The 20696-nt window shown below is 42.7% G+C and overlaps 1 protein-coding gene across 1 annotated transcript; it reads left to right on the forward strand.

The window, feature by feature from the left end:
- Positions 1–7063: 7063 nt before the first annotated feature.
- GJA10 (gap junction protein alpha 10) lies at positions 7064–15012 on the forward strand. The gene is made up of 2 exons (XM_074864737.1): positions 7064–8484; positions 14974–15012. The coding sequence occupies exons 1-2, from the start codon at positions 7084–7086 to the stop codon at positions 15010–15012; spliced, it is 1440 nt and encodes a 479-aa protein (XP_074720838.1). The 5' UTR covers positions 7064–7083.
- The last annotated feature ends 5684 nt before the right edge of the window (positions 15013–20696 follow it).

The following is a 20696-nucleotide window of genomic DNA, read 5'->3' on the forward strand; positions in this document are numbered from 1 at the left end:
ACTTTCCTCTTTTCTAGAAACAGTGGGTTAGTGTTGAGTGGAACATTGCAAAGGAGAAAGACCTTTTTCTGTCCAAGGCTTTTCATTGGAAGAGCGAGCTGGCAGCCCTTTGAGAGGCTTACTCCAATTTGCCATTGAGGACTAGGTCTGCTTCTATCCAACGTGCATATTTGTACAGGGTTCAGTTTAACACCTCTTAATGGACATAAGTATTGGAAAATTTTCCAAAGTGGGAATTCAGAGAGCAGGGTTTATGGAGATGTACATAATGATGAAATCATAGAGCATTAGGTATTGAATTTTGAGGGCTTTTCTCTGAGGTATAGTCTGTTGCCAGCTAACTGTCTGCATAAAATAGTTGACTGGACTAAAGACATTTCTCTTAGTGTCAATCCAGCAACCCATAGCTATTTCCTTTAAGTCTTTCCTCTATTTGTCTTTGCTCTAAAACCAGCTGCAGAATAATCTTCAGCAATTTGTCTTCATGAAGGGAGGCAGCAGTAATGAAGCATGCCAAGAAACAGTTTTAAGAATTTCTTAGAAGAATCTATGAAATCAATCAAGAGACGTTTCGGGAGCAAAATTGGCTTTGATAGGAAAGATGGATAAAGTTTCGGTGGTGGCTGGCAGGTCCTCTCCCATCAGCTTGAAAGTGCTGTGCTGTGCCACCAAAAGCAAACCCATCTGAGTCACAAGAGATAATAGGGGGAATAAAATAGAGAAATAACCTTAACAAAAAAGAAGTTGCACACCTCTTGTTAAACTAAAGAGGCCCGTGGTTTGAATCTGCAAACTGGAACGTATAGTTGTCCATATTATTAAACTAGTTAGTGTGGTCTTTGATAATTAGCCCAGTCCAAAACTGTGCAGCTATCCTTAACACAGTTTAGACAGCAGCATGGAGCAGGGGCAGGTCTCAGTAGGCAGTTCGGATGGGGGCATCCGAGGGTACTGCTGTGCCAGTGCTGAGGGCTGCAAAGATGTCCCTGGCCTGTTTTATTTCATATTGTAAAGGTAAGGTAGCCTTCATCTTCCTGTGAAAGGCAACTTGCCCCAGAAGGAGCAAGTCTAGTGCCACTAATGTTTGTCTGTAGTAAACTGGAATAATCTGCAAGTTCAAGTGTGAGGTGACTTTTTTAATAAACCAAGGGGTTTCTAGCCAGTCAGGTTATGCTGTACGTGGAGTGGTTTTGGCTAAAGGCAGTAAAATTCTGCAGTCTCATCCTGGCATTTCAGTATGCCTGTGCTTGAATTGCTTCAGCTGCAGCCTGTTGTCCAGCTCACTGTTCCATGTGCATTGCCTTCAGAGGTTCAGTGAGATGGCAAAAAGCATGTGCTCTTTGATTTAGTTTTGACCCTGTAATGTTAGCTGTTCTGAATGTCAGAATAGTGATATATTAGTACAAGGAAATCATAGAATCATAGAATGGTTTGGGTTGGAAGCAACCTTAAAGGTCATCTAATTCCAACCTCCCTGGATCAGAAATGTTACTCTCTGTGTTATAAGAAGATTACAATTAGTTCCCACATAGATCCTTTTCTGATTTTCAGACCTGTGAATCCCTGACAAGAATATCAAAAGATACAATGCTATAAAAAGTGTATTTGGACCTGATATTCTGTAATAGCTGCCACTTACAATTTAGGTGCTCTCGCAGGCAAGACAAGAGTAAACGCCCCATACTGGATTTGGATACTGGGGTTTATTGAAGAACCAGCAAGGTTAGTACTTTTACCCTATGTGGTTGTCTCCAACTCCCGCCCCAGTACTCTGTTCCCTGGGTCTCTGCTTCCCAGCATGGAGGTTGCTTCTGGTCCAGGAAGGTCAGGCATGAAGTTCTGCTGGTTCCAGCTTGCCGCTGCTCATAGTTACCCATCTCAGGTGTCACTGGCTAAGGTCCCATCTCTCTGATGTCCAGGATATTCCCTGCTCCTCTTAACACCTCCCCGTCCCCCCACGACCTGTTAGCATTCACACTGTAAGATGATTTCACCTAGGGCAGGTGCTTATAGCAAGGGAGTGTCCTCAGCCACCACAGATTCTTGCTCATCTCCAAATGCAAAGGACTACACCACACTCCTGTTCTTCATTCCGATTCCTCCCACCACCTCCGTGCCCTGACCCTGTTTCCCTTTCACATACAATTAATTGTATGGTCTACTAACAAGCTTGCATGAGCAGTCTAACACCAATTATTCTGCTGCTAAAGCAGAAACATGGCAAATTGTTCCTGAGCAGCCTACTATCACCTCTCCTGTCCCCTGAGAAAACTAGAACCTTAAACCAGGTTACTCTGAGGGCAGAGCGAGGGAGGCAGCCTGTGGTTCTGCTGCTGTGATCTGCTGAGGGGGAGAAGGGGTGAGACAGAAGTATGCTGGGCCAAGAACAAGTTGCTTCTGCAGTGAGTGACAAAGCACATTTTCTAACAGAATGAATAAATCGTAGGTGCTGCAGCTCTTGCCCAGTTCTCAAGTTTCCACACTGAGCAGAGCTGAAGAGGGTGTTCCTGAGAAACACCCGGGAGCTGTGGAAACCACTGGAGATGTCAGGTCAATAACACCTTCTGGTGAGGGCAGCACAGGGCACCCAGGCCTGAGTTGAAGCTCCAAGACAACTGAAGCAGCAAGGTAAAGCCTTAGGGACTTTGTGACCGAATTTGGAAAGAAGAGGCATGAAAATAAAATGCCAATGACAGGTGTATGACCGTACATGGGCTTGAGAGAGAGCGTGAGAGCATATGGATGAGAAAGGCCTGTGGAGGTCTGGATGGTTTGGATGAATATTAACATATCTCTCATGAGTAGAAAGGGTAGTACTACTGCCCCCAAAATGATTTGTAACGATGCATAAACCATACATCTGCTGCGTTAGACTGAGGCTAGAGGAAAATGCTGTAACCCCCTCACCTGCTGCAGGGCAAGGCTCAGGCACATTTAAACAGGACTTTCAGGAAGATGAGTACAGCTTGTACAAAAGAGGAGACACTGTTACATGAATCTGAGATAATCCCAAAGAAGAGGTGTGGCTAGCATCTTTTGAGAACTGGCCACTGGTTAGTGGGAATAGCTTTAAGGAGAAGAGGCTGAAGTGCGAATCAGTCACGCACCTTGCAGGATGGAAGAAAAGGGCCAGAAGTTCAGGAGCAAGAGCGAAAAAAAATGGGTATTTGGGATTTCAATAAAATTTCGGCCTGGGCAGAAGTAGACAGCAGAAGCTCTTAGTATCAGAACCTCAGCTCTAGTGGCCCTGATTTCTCACAAAATCCTATTTTGGCAAATCATCTTCCTTTTTCAGATCTTGTCTTTTACAGATATAAATTCTGAATGGGCTTGGGGGTGGCTTTTTAACCCAGCTGAAGAACTGAAGACTTGAGTCCTGGGTTCCTGTGGCCTCCATTTTCAAAGACTCAGTCTAACGCATCCTAAATTAACTCACCAGGCAACAGAGTATGAAATCGGACATGACCGATCGATCCTTGGGCATTGATTCAAAGCGAAACTAATGGAATGTAAAGAAAATGTAAGAATCTATCATACTGTAAAGGATGTCTATTTAGCCATTTTACAAAATAAAATTTCATCTGGGAGCTGGGTAGAGGCGTAACGTTTGAAGAACCGACTCAAACAAGGCATAGGGTACATTGCAAACTTTTGCCGTACAGATTGAGCCTTGAGGGAATGGCATTGTTAGATGCCAATGACTAAAATAATTACATGATAATTTTGGCTAGAGGCACCATCCTATCATCTGATGATTTTTAAACCGTGCATGGATAGTTTAGACTGAGTGATCTTGGCATCCAGCTACAAAGAACCGAGAAGTCTGCTCAGCGTACCACGTCTATGCTTTGGTTCTTGGGAAAAAAAAAAAAAGATGTCCTAGCACCATTGAAGGAAGGTCTCTGAGCTATATCAATCAGCAGCGCTTCGTGCTCCTTCTGCAATGCTCTAAGATAGACTAACCAAGGGCTTTCTTCTAAGGTAAGCAGCAGAAAAATAACTCTTCTTAGGGCAGTATGTAGCCGGCAGGTCCCTGCCAGACTCAAAGCAATATGAATTAAACTCAGGAGTATCTGCATCCTAGCATTTAACTTTTTCTGATGAGAAATTTAAGATTTAACTGCTTTTTCAAATCACAGATGATGAAATCCTGGCATAAATTTAATATAGAAGTGATTTGAAAAGTGGCAAATGACCAAATGAACTTTAAAATAAAGGAGTAACAAAAACAATAAATAACGAAACTTCTTCCAAGAGAAATAGTGGGTTTCCATCTGGTTCTAACTGATTACATGCATGAATTTTTATTGTTTGAAATAACCATATAAAAATATTTGGACAGACACAAAGGTAGTCGGATGGTATGATGAGAAATGTCTCAGGTATGTACTATCTATACTAAAAATGGTATACTTCTAGTATACTACACTAACATACTAGGATACTAGAATTTCTAGACTACTAGTAGACTGGAAATAATGATAACTTTGATATTTGAAATTACTCTCTTACAGTAAACTGAAATTACTCTGTTACACAGAACTCAAATAAGACCAAGAAAGGGAAAGATGGAAAAATTGGAAGCACATTGCTATGACAAGGTTGTAAAGTAGTTTTGTCTGATTTCTTATAAACCCTGACTTTCATGACTCTAGACTAACCTCTTTACTTTATACACAACATTCTGCATGTCAGTATTTATACTGTGGTTCTACCAGTGCAGATTTGAGGGAAAGTGTCTTGGTATAATAAGCTCATTTAGTGAATTAGACCACTCCTACAATTACTCTCCTGTCAGCTCTTATAAGGGAAAGGTGAGGACAGAGTTGTTTAAATACTGGTAAAAACAACTTAAGAAACAAACACACCTGTAGAGCCAGAGAGATATGTTTATACTCCTCTTCTTGTCATCTCTTACCCCAAATCGTTACATTTACTTTCTATTCCAAAGTGGGCAATAATAATTCCTACTTCTAGAGGGATGCTAGCATTTCATCTCTGGGATTAAAACATGTCTCCTTTCCCTTTTATTCCTGCATTTACATTTTAGCATCTCACTTGTTTGTTGGTTTGGGTTTTTTTTTTTTTGTGGAGTCTATCAATTTCAGTGAAGGATGAGCCTTTCACAAAGGCAGCAAATATACTCAGTGTTCCTTTGCTTAACTGTTGCGTTGCCATCATTCAGTTCCCTTTCAGGGGAAGTGGCACAGAGCAATCAGCAAGTGTCACCCACTTGTACTTGGCCTCTTGAGTACTCTGGGTTTGAGAGCTTGCTCTGTGTAAATCTCTACTGGCTTTACTGAAGGTGAACTATTCTGTATCAGCACTCCCAAGCTTGAAAAAACAGGTCCAACATTGTTAGCTCAAGATGTAACATTTTCCAGTCAACATTTCAACATATGAACATCTTTACAACTACCTGACCTATGACATTGCAACAATTTGATATCTGTGCTGAATAAAATCCATATGAAGTCAGAAGAAAGATCTGACATTGTTCTTTAAAAGGTGAGGAAAATGGACTACAATAATTCTTGCTGACTTTTTTTCATGTGTCTTATTTCAATGATATACATGGGAGGAAAGGAGATATTCCAAGTATGTCTCAGCACCTAAGAAATTGCTTGACTGGATAGGTTTCCTCAACCAGTTCCCTGTGCCAGAAGGGAAGTTCATAGTGTAGATTCAAATTTGCAGAAATAATAAAGTCTGTAGGATGCCTATGCAGAGGATGACTGCACTGTTGGTTACAATTGAAAATCTTTAATTGCAGTGTGGATAAATACAGCCTTCAAGCAGAATCATGCTATGGGGGATCACATCATAAACCATAACCAAGCTATATTGGTAATGGTGATATCACCCAGCTGTGCTATCAATTAAAACTGTGTAAGATTTTGGGTACTGCAACCAGCCACTCTTAAAACTCTTAGAAATTACACTTTGTGGTTTAGTGGAATTTTGGAAGTTTTGAAAATACAGTAGCATAAAATATTTAAGTGTGAAGCCTAAGGTAGATGTGTGGCTTTCAATATTTTATTACCACGTTAGCAGAAAGAATTCCAGGGACACGACACTGAATGTGCAGGGCATTCACAAATAAAGAGACAAATACTTTACATTTCAATTCTCCACATTACCTGAAGCTCCTGAACAGTTTCCAGAGGAGTGACTTGGAAATCAAACATCTGACAGCAGATTGTAGATCAATTTGCTGGTGAATCAAAGAGCTTCTGGGAAAGAGGTAGTTAAAAAGATCATCTCACACTCAAACTCCATTATGTAATCCCTGTTTTATTTATCTCGTATGTTGAAATTTATAATTAAGACAAAGTCTTGGTGATTCAATAAGACTTTAAATGCATAAAATTGAAGATATTAGTCCTAGAAGCACTCTTAATTTATTAACATTTTCCTAGAATTTAGACTACTTGTGCATGTACAGCTATGTGTAAATTAGCTGTGTATTTGTAGTTTTAGGAATCCAAGGGAGAAACTTCTGGTAGATGGGGAAATATTGGATGGATGGCACTAATAATGTTGCTACCTGGAGGTACAAAATCAAACATTTTTCTGTTGCAGTTCTAGGATACTTCTCAAAGTTTTATCGAGCAAATGAAAGCCATGAGTGTTATGTATTATCCTAGTTGGTTTTCACCCAAAACTACGGCAAAGCCACAGACAGTGGAATGGAGTGGGTGTAGAATTCAACTACAAATTGGCAAAGGATTTGCAAAGTGAAAAAAATTATCTTTCCTAGTGGGAAGAAAATAGTGTAAAACTGTAGGCAGTTAAGAAGTACTGTGGCTTGCAGCTGAAATCAATCTCTCTTAAGCTTAAAATAATCTCACATTTGCATCTTTCACCAGTAATCATAAAGTCTGCCTTCATTTAAAGACCCATTAAATAGAAAATAATGATGAACTTCTAAGAGCTCCCTTGTTATCAGAAGAATGTATATGAACGATCATTATTTAAAAAAAAAATACGTTAAAAGGCCATTTCCAAAAGAAATCCAGTATTGTATTAAAATAACTTTTTTTTTTTTTTTTTTTTTCACATTTCAGATAGGAACTTCTGACCATGGGGGACTGGAACCTGTTGGGCAGCATCCTTGAAGAAGTGCACATCCACTCCACCATAGTTGGCAAAATCTGGCTCACAATCCTGTTCATATTCCGGATGCTGGTGCTGGGAGTAGCTGCTGAAGATGTCTGGGACGATGAGCAGTCTGAATTCATCTGCAACACAGAGCAACCTGGCTGCAGCAATATCTGTTATGACAAAGCCTTCCCCATCTCTTTGATCAGATACTGGGTACTGCAGATCGTATTTGTCTCTTCTCCATCTCTAGTTTACATGGGCCATGCGCTCTACAGACTAAGAGCTCTCGAGAAAGAGCGACAGAAGAAGAAAGCCCACCTGCGGGCTCAGCTAGAAGATCTGGAGCCCATGCCCGAGGAGCAGAGGCGGTTGGAGAGGGAACTGCGTAAGCTGGAGGAACAGAAGAAAGTGAATAAGGCACCCCTGAGAGGGTCCCTGCTGCGCACCTATGTCCTACATATCCTGACCCGTTCGGTGGTCGAAGTGGGCTTTATGATAGGTCAGTATCTTTTATACGGGTTTCACATGACCCCCCTCTACAAATGCACTCGGCCCCCTTGCCCTAACACCGTGGATTGCTTTGTGTCCCGACCCACAGAGAAGACCATCTTTATGGTTTTCATGAACAGCATCGCTGCGGTCTCCCTGTTCCTCAACATCCTAGAAATCGCCCACCTGGGCCTCAAGAAGATCCACAAGAGCCTCTACGGGCGGCGGCGGCGGCCGGCGGGCCCCGCCGAGGAGGACAACAGCCTCCTCAACTCCAAGAAGAGCTCCGTGATGCTGCCGGCCTGCCCGGCCGGCGACGCCTCTCCGCCGCGCCCCGCCGCGGCCACGCCGCCGCCGCCGCCGCCCCACGCTCCCGCTCCCGCTCCCCCTCCCGCGGCGGGGCCGCCGGGCCGCCAGCACCGCGGAGAGCTCCGCGGGGCCCCCCCGCCCCGGCGGCGGCACGGCACGGCGCAGCACCACGGACAGCGGCCGCCGCCCTCCTCCAGCAGCGAGGAGGGGCCGCTGGCGGCGGCGGCGGCGGGGGGCGGGGGGGCGGCGGCCGCCCCGCGCAGGGTGCCCCGCCCCCACAGCCTCGTCAGCATCTGCCGCGACCTGGACGAGGGGCACGGCGACTCCCCGGACAGCGGGCACTGCCCGGGCACCCGCAAGTCCAGCTTCCTCTCCCGCGTCCTCACCGGCAGCCGGGCGGGCAGCGGCAGCGAGAGCGCCGCCTCCCGCGGTGGCTCCGGGCCCGGCCCCCGCTCCGGACCCGGCTCGGGCTCGGGCTCGGGCTCCGGCTCCGGCTTCGGCTCGGAGGGGAAGCACCGAGACGAGGGCAGCTCGCCCAGCAGCCCGCCGTCGGCCGCCGCCATGTCACGCCGCATGTCGATGGCAAGTAGCGCCCCGCGACCCCCCGGGACAGCCCGCGGGAGGGGGGCGGCGAGGGGTCCCGGGCGGGGCGGGGGCCCCTGACTGCCTGTCCCGACCCCGAGGAGGAGGGGGAGAGCCAGGGGGCAGGGAGGCTTGAGCAGGTCCTCCGACACCTCCCTGACGCCTCGCACCCTCCCGAATCAAGCCGAGCTCCGGCGCGCTTGGTCCCCTTCTACAGTGAAAGCAAAAACATCACTAGGAAATCACCGAGTCCTGAGGATCTCTAAGTCACCGCATCTCCGCGCCCTTATACTCGTTACATCATCCCAGTAGGCTCGACGAGGACCGTCCCAGGAGAAACTTGTTCAGCTCCAGCCTGCTTGAGGCTGTAAGAAAGAGAAGTCTTGAGTGCGTTGAGTTCCATGGCTCAACTTCTCTCAGCTCCAGGAGTTTTCTCCCAGCGGTGGCCACCGAGTTGAATAATTACTCAGTGAATAAATCAAAAGATCTGCATCTAAAGCACCAACTAACTGCTATGCCAGAGCCAGCGACTGCAGAATCGCATTTTCGGCAGCTGTTCTTATTCTTTGGCCACACGCTCTAAGCTCACTTACAGCCGGTGTTGATAAGATACAGTGCTTGCATTCAAGAACCAAGAAGAGGGTTTTTTTAATTTAAATTCCAATTGCCTCAGATCACAGGATTTGTCCTCTGAGAGGAAAACAGCTCCTTTACAAATCCTTGCAGGAGCAAGCCCTTAAATCCTTTTTATAGGGCATGTAGTAAATAGAAGATTACTTCACACAATACTCGTAGTTATAGCTTCTGTTGAATTTTTTTCTCACTCTTCCTAAAAATAAATACTTTTCCTAAATACAAAGCAAACTAAACCAAACAAACAACTTCAACTCTTTTGTGGTAAGAAGCAGAAGTCACTGTTACACATCGCTCAACACAAACCTGTTTGTGGGTTCCAGTTTTCATGGAGTTACAGTTTCTACAATATATAGTCAGCCTAAGCCATGTTAAATTGTCACTTAGATGCAATTTAACTGCTTTCCACTTTGATGTTTCTAACACAGTGAGAGAGCCTAGAGTCCAATCTGTCAATCTGCTGGTTTTTGATATGCAGGCGAGAAGGCTCTTTAAAAAGGTGAAGTGCAAAATGTTATTCAAGCAAGACAGAATTTCAGTAGTACCCTGTTGAGAACTCACAGAAGTTGCCTGGCAGCTTTTACTGTTTAATGACAACGATGCTATCTTCCAGGGGAGATCTTGCAGAGGAGCGTAGTCACTTTGCAAAGCAATGTCATTACTCTTGAAAGTAACACTCTTCTGGCATGCTGCCTTTGGGGATCATTATGTATGGGACTGCTACTAGCATTTTAAAATGTGACTCATGTAGGTATGCTACCAGTTGCTTCTGTTTACAGCACATGATACTTTAAAGTAAAGGTGCTTCTATAGACAACTGAGTCAAGATTTTGGCAAACGCACTTTACTGCTAGCATTGCTACGGCATTCTGTGAATACCAATTTAAACATAAATATGCTGGTGCATCACAAAAATGTTGAATCTGGGCATTAAAGCTTGTATATCCTTCTGGTCTGTATTTCCCAATTCCTATATTCAATATTTAATTCTGGTTGTCAAAGACCCTCAGGATTGGTTTGATTTGTTTTAATTTGACTTCCAGGAGACAATTGTCACATATTAATGTTTAGATAAAAGATTAGAGTTGTGTATGATTAGATTTATCTGTGTGACAGGAGCATCCAAAAATTAGTGATCCTATCTAAAAAAAAAGTACTTAAAATGAATTGTATTAAAAAATTCCAACTGATGCACACAAAAAAATATTAGCTACTGCCATGACTGATTAGTAGTGACTTGCAGCAGTAATGCAGAGAAAGGACAGACACTTTTTAACATAACAATGAATCTACATGCACAAACATTTTGTAAACAGTCAAAATACAGTCTATTCTAACCTGGATTTTACTAATCTAAGCTGGATAGCCAAATGGAGCAAAACCATAGCGGAATTGACACTGTTCTTCAATTTTCTTTGATAACTTTCCTGAACTATCATCTTTAGTTCCACACTGGTTCAAATGTTCTCTTTCTCCCTTCACCTGTACCATTCTGCCAGAATTTGTCTGCAGCATTATTTGCATTAGCTCAATGAAAGAGGAGTATCAACTCAATGCGGAAAGTATCACTTTCACCTCAACAACCATTCTGGCAACCTCCAATCAAACACATACCCACGCTTCATGCTAAGACAGCAGGACAACTGCAGCTGCCCACAACCACTGTAGCTTTCTTAGCTGAAAGGAAAATCTCAAAGCTACACAAAATCAGTCCATCTGATACTGCAAGGGTCTGCATACAAGTCAGCCGCATCTTGTGAGTCATGGCATTGAAAGCACTGAACAAATCTAATGGTATAGTTATGGATGCCTGACTTTAAGCCAGTGATGAGATTTTTTTTGACCAATATTACCAATGCCATTTCCGCACCAAACTTGAGTTTCTAACAGATAAATAATTATTGTTAGGGATGACTAAACGTTGTAAAAGTTACCTCTCATGATGTATTGCACCCTCTTGATCAAACCATGAAGACTAGGTGGTGGGTAGTAAGTAGTTAGCCAGGTCATGATCAAGTGATTTTTTCCAAGGAAGTACAAAACTGCATCCCTCAAAAAGGGAACTGGAAATTCTTCTTAGGACTTCCTCTTTGGAGGAAAGGTTACTTTGGACCCTTAAGAGAGAATGCATTCAATCCTTCACTGAAACCCCTCATGAAACAACTCAATAGAATATTGAATACAAAATGCATATTTGACATGAGGATTCCTCAACTTTTCAGACTTCTGTTCAAACCAGACCAGCTATATATATAAAAGAAGAAATGTCCTTCCCATTGGTAGCATTTGTACAGACCAACCATGTTTGGCCACAATGCAAACTAACAAGGTTATTTAAAACGTCCTCGTCTGGAACTGGTGGAGGTGAAGAGCCATTTCTTCATTTCATGTCCAACTGTGGCATAAAACCTTGAAAAAATATTTACACTCCAACTGTTTAGTTTTACACCCAAGACACTCATTCTTCATACTCTATGCAGTTTCTTGGTTATCGCATTGTCCAAAGCTATCCATTATTCAGATTGGGAAGCAAAAACAAGAGAGGTAGAAATCTTGAAAAATTTATTAGGCTAAAGGTTTCTCAAGGGAGACATTGGGAAAAAATCCCTTTTCTTTCAGCCACTGCTGGTCAGACTTTAGATCTATTAAGGTCTGAGGACAAACCACCAAAACTGGACCTTCATTGCATTGGGGAAAACACACAGCAAAGCACAGAAGGAGCCACTGCATGACACGATGATAATTTCCATCTGATTTCAGTCCACCTAAACATAGTGAGAAGAGCATCACCAACTATACGGGTGAGCTAATCTCAACTTGATGGAGATCTGGGATAAATAGCATTAGAAAACTCTACATTGACTGGGGAGTTTAGCATCTGTTTACAGCTGAAAAAAGGTTATCTGCAAGCCTCCAAAACCTCGCTACTGAGGAACACAGTCAGCTTGCTTTGAAGAGATAGCAAACAATTTATTCACTGATGACTGTCTCCAAGCGAATCATTTCCAAGGATCACTTAGAGGACACATACTAGAGAATATATGGTATCTTATTTCTAAGAGCTATCATGGGTATACACATAGTTCTGCCCTAAGTTTTTAATCTCTTGTCACATTTTAACTTTTATTTAAGGGGAGATACAGCTATGGAGCCAGGGGGCACCTTCTGCACGGTCCTAGTCTGCCAGCCTCCCTTAGGCAAGCAGGCCTTAAATGGCTGCTTTTCACTCACAACTCAGGGAAGAGAGCTGCACTGAATTTAGTATAACTGCAATCACAAACAACAACTGAGAGTTGGATTCACAAAGGTGTGTAGGAATTATGCTGGTGTCACTAGGATTCTGCACATAAATGACATTATGAGGAAAAAAACCCCCGTATTTTGCACCAATCAGGCCCTTGACTGGTGCATGACACATTTTTAAGTCTGATAAAATTAATAGGATGATGTAGTCAAAGGTCGGTATATAACTAGTACAGATACAATCTGTGCACTCTTGAAAATAGGCAGGGCCAGGAATTACAGCCTATAATAGTCACCTAGGTCTTGGAGCATTGCACTAAGGGGTATTGTCTCACTGCCTCATGTGTGCAAGACTGTGTGAAGCCATTGGGACCATCGAATAGCTCTCTTTTTCTCTCTGGGGGGATGAAAATCGGAGATCTGAGCACTCTAACTGAACAGTTAGAAAGGGAGAGAACTTCACTTCTGAATTCACCCTTTGCCAGCATCAAGCAGTCTTCCTCCTTGGCCATTTTCTACAAACCAAAAGAATGATTGCAGAACATCGGAAAGCTCAGCTGAGTCTGGCCACAACTTGGGATTGCATCTTCAGAGTGTCACAGTGTCATCACAATTCAACAGCTGAACGCAAACATTTCTACAAACTGGAGGCTGTGTGATATTTCATTGCCAGCTGTGTTTGAAGTCTTTTGCTAGCTGTGTCTCTCTCTGCCTTTGTAAAGCAGAAGACTCCAGTTACATGCTACCTGAGCATGTCCAGCAACACTTCTTTTTGGCCTATATATAATAATTTTCTAAAGAATCCCAATGTGTGCTCTAAAACCTATGAGTTTTAATTTTGCTAACTGGGATTGGGAGTATCTACGCTGGATTGGCAACTCTTCTCACAAAGGCACCATCCTGCAGATGACTTGGAACTAGGTTATCGCATTTGCACCCCAAGCCTAAACCTGCATTGAGAGAACTACTGTGCTAGTCCTCTTGCTAGAGTACCCAAGGATACACCAAGAAGATAGGGAGACTTGACATAATCTAATGGTTTTGTTTCTTCATTGAGCCAAGATAAATTCCTGGAATCATAAACCAAAATTGGAAGTCATTAGACGATCTATAATATTCTTAGCAATATTTTAGCTGAACCACTCTCCTGGGAAACCAAAATTACAGATAGAATTAGGCATTTTAGAACCTCTATTTCAGATTTTTGTTTTTGAGGAAGTGCTGAGTTTTCCTTACCCCCACGTCCATTCCTTATTCTTTAGACCACCCTCTTCTCCAAAGAGCCCTGTGTTTTCAACTGTCATTTCTTTAAGCCTATTATTTTTGGTTACAAAATAATCAATGTATCTTTAAAAGCAAGGCCCCCTCCTCATGGTGAATGAGGGGGATAAAGCTGATAATGAAACAGCTGGTAAAGCTGATACTCTCAGCTCACAGAGCAGGACTGAGATAGGGCTGCTGATTTTATTCATTTGCAGAAAAGAAAAGTCTCTGGGGCTGAAGTCTCCTGGCTCTGCCAAAGTTGGGGAAATGAGTCCGGTTTCCCTCACTGCATTGCTTTTTTATTCCTCTGTGCTGTTCAATTCCTCTTCTACATCTCGATTCTCCATTCAGCTTTGAGCCTTTTACCCACTGGGAAAATACTCCATAGTGAGCAGGATATGAAAGAGAGAGCTGCTGCTATTCAGCCTGAATGCTTGCAGTCTTCTCCAGAACAAGGCATGTTTACTTACCCTTTCAACAACACTTGAGGAATAAATATCCACTCATTTAACTAGCTGCTCACCCGCCCTTGCTCCTGGGGCTGGGAACAGTTTGAGTGCACGTACATTGAAATAACAAACCTCATAACTGCGGAGGAGTATTTAGACAGCTGAGCTCTGCCAGGAAAACTGACAGGTCGGGTAAGGGACTGGTGAAACCCTGTGTTCCTCTAGGATGTTTGAGAAACCTTAAAGGTATTCACATTTACACCTTCTGGTAACTACTGCTGGTTTCGTATAGTTTTTATATGCAAACACCAGTCTTTTTTTTTTTTTTTTTTTTAAATTAAATTCCATAGTAGTTTTATTCTGCCCTGGAGCACTCAGGAGAAGCTTGTGGTGATGACAGCCAGTGTACCAATTATTCTGCAAAAGCTACATGGTCACTCAAAGGTAACCATTCACCAGTTGCACAAACACAGACGAACTTTGGGGGTCAGCAGCAGCTGACAACTAATGAACCCCTCTGAGGCTTTGTGCAGCAACAAACCGATAAGATGGATTTTAGAAAGTGGAACTCACTTAATTGAGTCCATCTTTGTAAGGTTTTAAAGCAAAAATACACAAAACCCCTTAACATGCAAAGTAAGGGCTCTAGGATGGGTCCACTGTTTTCAAGTAAGTTACTTCAGGGATTAATGTGTTTATTTTGGTTTAAAAACAAGGTGTTCCCCCTCTCCCCACCCTCCCCTTAGCATTGAACAAAGCCCTGCAAGGTGTGTTGTCAGCTAAGCACCAGATTCCCACCTTCCCAACTATGTATATGTTGGCGTTAATTACTATGATAACATTTCTATTTCTTCTTTAAGCCAATTCAACTTCATGCTTTCTTTCTCTTGTTATCTTTCAGAGCATGCTCCTAGAACTATCATCTATCATGAAAAAGTAATGACATTCTGAGAAGAAATAAATTAATGGACAAACTGCTTTAAACAGACTATCTGTTGCTGTTCCCCTCTCCTGTGGCTATAATGCTAAATTCATAATAAAGAAAGCAAAACCTTTATTCCTCCTTTTTAACACCAATCCCAACCATACTGTACTCTGATTGCTGCTGTTAATGGGTAGCTCGCTCCACCACTCAAGATTTTTCTCACATAGACTGAGCCAGATCTGGTCAGTGTGTGCTGCCACTGCAGAAATAGCTTTGTGTCTTTGGGAGAACATTTTGCGATGTACAACTTGTTGTGCATGCTAGTAGTGTTCATATCAGAAACCAGCCTGAACCGTAGACCTTCAAGGCAATGGAAAACTCAAGGCACCTACAAGAGAGGGTTAGTTTGATGTGAAAGTAACCTGGAAGGCTATGTGGCCTCTATCTGCCAAGGCTTCAGAAGACAATGAACAAAAAATAGAAGAAACACTCCAGGAATCTGAAGGCACAGAGAATTTGAGAGAGAATAAAAACTGGCTGAAGAATATGCTGCTGCCCATCTGCCTGAGCTAATGCAGTCCTCAAGCTCTGATAGAGGCTTTCCATGCTAATGTAGCCTCTTTGTAGCTAATACTTTCGGCTTCCAAATTGAAATGAGGTAAAATCAAGAAATTTATTTAAGTGCCAAACATCTGTGCGTTGCTTCAGTTTGCTGTTCAAGAAGATCTGCAAGGTATCACCTCAGGGTCATGAAAATCCTACACCCTTCACTGTCTGACTGGTTCATATATAGAAGCTGAAAGCCAAGCAAAGCCAAAAAGAGCTCATTTTCAGTTTGCCAGGACAGTCTAGCTCTGGAGGGTTGGATTTCTGGGTTGTATGTGGTCCAAGAAAGCAGTCCTTCCACTTGTGTATCTGGGAAATAAAGCACCTTTCTCTGACTCTCCCTGACCCTGTTTCTGGCCACATGCTTTTGGCTGCTTTTATTTGTCAGTCAAGCTTATCATAGCTTGCATTTGGTATCACCTCAATGGCAAGTGATACTTGGTACAAGCTTGTTCGCAATGCCAGTTTCCCTAAGCATAAAAATCCTCCGTGACTCTAAGGCAAGGCTAGCAGAAAGCAGGACAGCAGGAAAAAAGGAGTCAAGCATAAAGATTGTTTGAGATTACAGTGGTTTTGTTCTAGTACACGATTTAAATTCACATTCTGCCTCACTACAAGCTCACTGACAGTTTGCTTGTGCATTTGTTTAGTATTTTAAGGCAAAAAAAGTAAATACTTAAGATGGTGACCATTAAGTGCCAGCAACAACAGATCAGGGATGGAGAAACAGCTTTGCTAAAGTACATTCTCTACTGCCAGGCTATGTGTAGATGTGGTGGATGCTACATCTTCTGACAGATTTGAGGGGGTGGGAAGCTTTCTTCATATATGCTCAACAGGAGGGTTCAGAAAACTGGGGAACTCTGGAAAGTAACATGTTTGATTTGCTTCCATGAGAATTTTAAGGCTGAAAAAATCACAGGCAACTTTCACTGCTGCAGATGGAGGAGGATGCAGTTTGCATCCCTAAGGACAGTGGCCCAAAGCACACGATCTAGGGTTTCCTGTCTGGTGATAATAGAGTCTGGGGACCTCCCTCTAGCAGCTTGCCTGCCTCCACACAGCAGCATCCCAGCAAGTGTGTGGACTGGTGTAGGACAACTGGTCATACCACTCCCCCCTTCCTAGGTCTCCTCCTGCCAAGCTGTTGAGCAGGCTCTCAGGTTGCATCCAACCCAAGGAGAGAGGTGGCTGCCATCCATTTGGAAGTCCCAGAGAGCAAATGCTCCCCGCTAGACCCCGCACCCTGCTTGTGTTAACGGCACCTAAGGCTGTTCTAACTTCTTTCCTTTCTGGATCTTCTGCAGTGTTAAGTGATGCTAACGGTCCATGGCACAAGTTCCTCCTTCAGAGAGGAACACTACCATATTTGGGTTACACACAGAGATTTTCAGCTCTATTTTGTTTCTACAGAAACCTCTCTCAACTTCTGTTTTTCTGTAACGGGGAAACAAACTCCAACCTCTCCCCTGGCCTCCCAACACATACACTGACCCTTGAGAAGACCAAAACAAAGACTTAGCAGAATTGCCTTAAGTCAAGCACTAGGGGAATGGGTATAAATACAGCTTATTTGATCTTCCAAAACAACTTATTTCATCTTTGCAATGAAATAACCTCAGCTGTTCCTGCAGCAGATCAAAGATAACTGGATCCCTGGATCAAAGATGACTAGTGAATTAGCAATGGGACCATGTGAGCGGAGGTCTCTTCGTCAGTCCAGAGATTTACCAGGCAGGATCAACCACATCCAGCCTACCCTCCTGAATCTCACCTACAACCCACACATTAACTGAGCACTGCAACATCAATTTCAGAGTCAAGATGAGTCGATTTACAATACATAATGATATGTCTTTATTTCATCAACAGAAATGGTGTCTAGACAAAATTCAGTTAACACTAGCAATTCAAATGAATGAAAAGGGTCGGGTGTTTTTTTTTTTCATTTTTGTTTTTTGCACAATACTGTATTTACAATGAGTAAATGACATTTTAAATTCATTAGTTCATAGCAATGCTTTCTTCCAAAAAGGTAAAAATTCTTAGTAACAGAGAGTAAGCATCAACAGCCACCTCATTTATTTATACAATAAAAATCACAAGAAACCACAGTCACCTAGAAAAAAAATAAAGACAAGCTTAAGGACTAGTACAATAAAATGATGCATTGAATTAAGTTACATTAATCGCATAGAATTTGTGTAAAAAGTATGTAGAAAAAACACCTGATGTAACCTGTTACAGTCATTGACCAGTTATGAGAGGTACAGAGGGTTATACAGGTAGATATGTGTGAAAACTGTCCATACTGTTTGACCTGGGGAGGAAGAGAAGAGGGGTTGCACCCCCTTGCATACACTGATAAAACCCTGTTTTGAATATGGCCTCTGAAGTTTGTAAGGCATATATAAGAGGTGCACTTGTAACCCACTGGTTCTGGAACAAACTTAGGGCATCCCCACCCTTGAAATCAAAGGTGATGCTTGGAACTATGAGTAAACAGCCACGCATCGAATATCACCAAAGTGTTTAGTATCATTCCTGCCGGTCTGAGGGATCCAGATAGCTTCAGGCAGAGCAAACGTAGTAGTGAGAACAGGACTGAAACCATGCACGTTTCTCTTGGGTACATCACAGATGAGGGGTAACGTCAGCCTGGGCAGGGGATCCCTGCCACAACCCCCGGCGTGGGGTAGCTGCTCCCTCCTCTGCCCACGCTCTTGAGGGTGGGCTCCTCTGCTTGCAGGCATGAGCCCAGCCAGTGATTGCAGCCCCCGCTTGGCTCCCTCCAAAACGGAGGGGTCATTTGGGTTCGAAGCCTGGGACCATCTCTGCTTCTAAGCAATCAATGAAATCAAACACTGCCAGTTGCCATTTCTATTTTAGGATGCTAGTTTCTTTCTGCATGCCCTTAATTAGCCAAAAGGGACAACAGTGGCACTGCATGAACCACGCAGTGACTTTCACCTACAGAAAGGGCTCTACCCACAGTCACAAAAATTCATACAAGAACAGGAGTCATCTAACTGGCTTTTTAGCAGTCGTTTGGTTGGGGTAATGACCTTGTTAGAAGGTATTTTGAGCATTCCTTCCTGCCAAAAAGCGGTTTTATTTGCAAAAATGGCAACGTTATCTGTGTAATACCTTAAAATGCATATCAATATTTGACTTCGATATAAATAATACCTATCTTGGTGGAGTGTAGGAAAATACTGTACACTTAGTCTTTGCAAGTAATGCCATTAAAATTTTGAGAGTAAAAGGAATAATTATTCTACAGACCACCAACAATAGTTCTTTTAAATATACACACAGTATTTGAACATATGCATATACACATATATTGTATTCTACAGCATCAGATCTGATGCCTGAGTCATTAAATACTCCAGGGAGTATTATAAATATACATGTATGTATTATAAACAGGAAAATACACAAACACACACTCTGACTAGAATTATAGATGTATGTATACATACATACATACACACACATATTATATATATATGGATGTAAAATTAACTTGGACTGTGTTGGCAGCGACAAAACTGAAACGAAGTCAAAATCTGTTGAGAAAATTTCTAGCAGGAAAGAGAGCATAAGTTCTTTATGTTAATAGTTTTAGTTTCACCTCACTTCCGATAAAAATAAACTGCTCCATACTTAGCAGATCCCCTCCTTATGCAAGGCCATCAGCTCTGCTGCTCATACGGAGCTAAACCTTCTATAGGCAGCCCTAAAATAGAGACTTTTAAAATGCTGCAGCCATGGGCTACAACATTCACCCGGAGGCACCTCCAAACGCACCTCAGATCAGAAAAAAAAGGTGAAAGCAGCGCTCCTTGTTGCAATGGTAGAGGACATGAAGTGGAGCAAAATGTGAGCTTGTGGAAACCTGGAAAACATTCACCTCGTCTCACCGCAAAATTCACTACAGGTCTTCTATTCTGCAAACCCACCCTCTCTCTCTTCACCACCACAGCAGTGGATTACCAGACACAAGTGAGGATGTGGTGTTGATTCTGGAATTGCAACACTTCACCGTGCTTTCTCCTAGCGGATCACATTTCATTTTATTATAGGATTATAGTGATTCCAGCATGCAGATTTGTTTTATTTATTAGGCAATCATAAAGTTACATACTAAAAAACCTAACTATATATCTAGGCATTTTAACTTCTATTTAAGCACTCTTTAGAATACAGACTTGATGAAGTTGGACTCCAGATTAATGACCACGCTATCAGCATTAAACATGTCTCTGGCAGCAGTTAATCCATTTAGCAAAGTTACATATCTAGTTCCCACTTTCCTTTTTAAAGAGAAGTAGCAGTTAGCATACTAATCACTGTGGCTTGCCTTTGCAGCACATTTTACTTCCTTGGGAAAAAAAATAATATAAGGATTAGATCCAAAAATATAGTGCATCTTAAAAGCAGCATATACCCTTAGAAAGACATTTAATAAATTACTTGTACAATATATAAAATAATAGTTTTATACTGCAGCATCAAACTCTGACGCCTGAGTCATCACGTTAGGAAGTCTGTGATATAAATACTGGGATCTCCTGATAACACAGCCAACATTTTTGCTTTTGTTTTGCTTGTTTTCTGTTTTGTTTTTTCTCTCTTTTTTTTTCCTTTTTTTTTCCCACTACCTTTTTGTTCCAGAATCAGCTTGCAATGAGCTTTAATTGTGTTCAAGGCACCCCCAGAGAACGCAGAGAAACAAACACATTATATAGTGTAGTACTCACCTGACAAAGCATAACAAGCCTAAATGAAATGAGGTTTCCTGGCAATACAAGTATAGCAATGGCAAAGGAAAAGGAGGACTAGATACAGACTGGACGAAGCTTCAAGGACTCACATGCCCATGAGAGTGGTGCAGTGCCCAGCGGGGAGATGGGGTCTCACCACGCCACTCCCACGCAATGCCCAACAGGACCAACGCTGCATGTATCCCCTTTGGCAAAAGCAAAGAGATTCTTGCTTAAGATCATGGTGACCACTGGCCAAAGTCTTAAAATTCATAAATACTGCAGTCAGTCGGTTTTGGTTTTTTTTTTTTTTCTTTTCAGTGA

The sequence above is a fragment of the Strix uralensis genome, chromosome 3 (genome assembly GCF_047716275.1).
Source record: "Strix uralensis isolate ZFMK-TIS-50842 chromosome 3, bStrUra1, whole genome shotgun sequence".
Classification (NCBI taxonomy): domain Eukaryota; kingdom Metazoa; phylum Chordata; class Aves; order Strigiformes; family Strigidae; genus Strix; species Strix uralensis.

Bases quoted from the DNA above. Each gene is read 5' to 3' on its own strand.
- GJA10 (XM_074864737.1), top strand. From the start codon at position 7,084: ATGGGGGACTGGAACCTGTTGGGCAGCATCCTTGAAGAAGTGCACATC. The intron at 8,485-14,973 runs GCAAGTAGCGCC...GTTATCTTTCAG, and splicing joins TGTCACGCCGCATGTCGATG to AGCATGCTCCTAGAACTATC.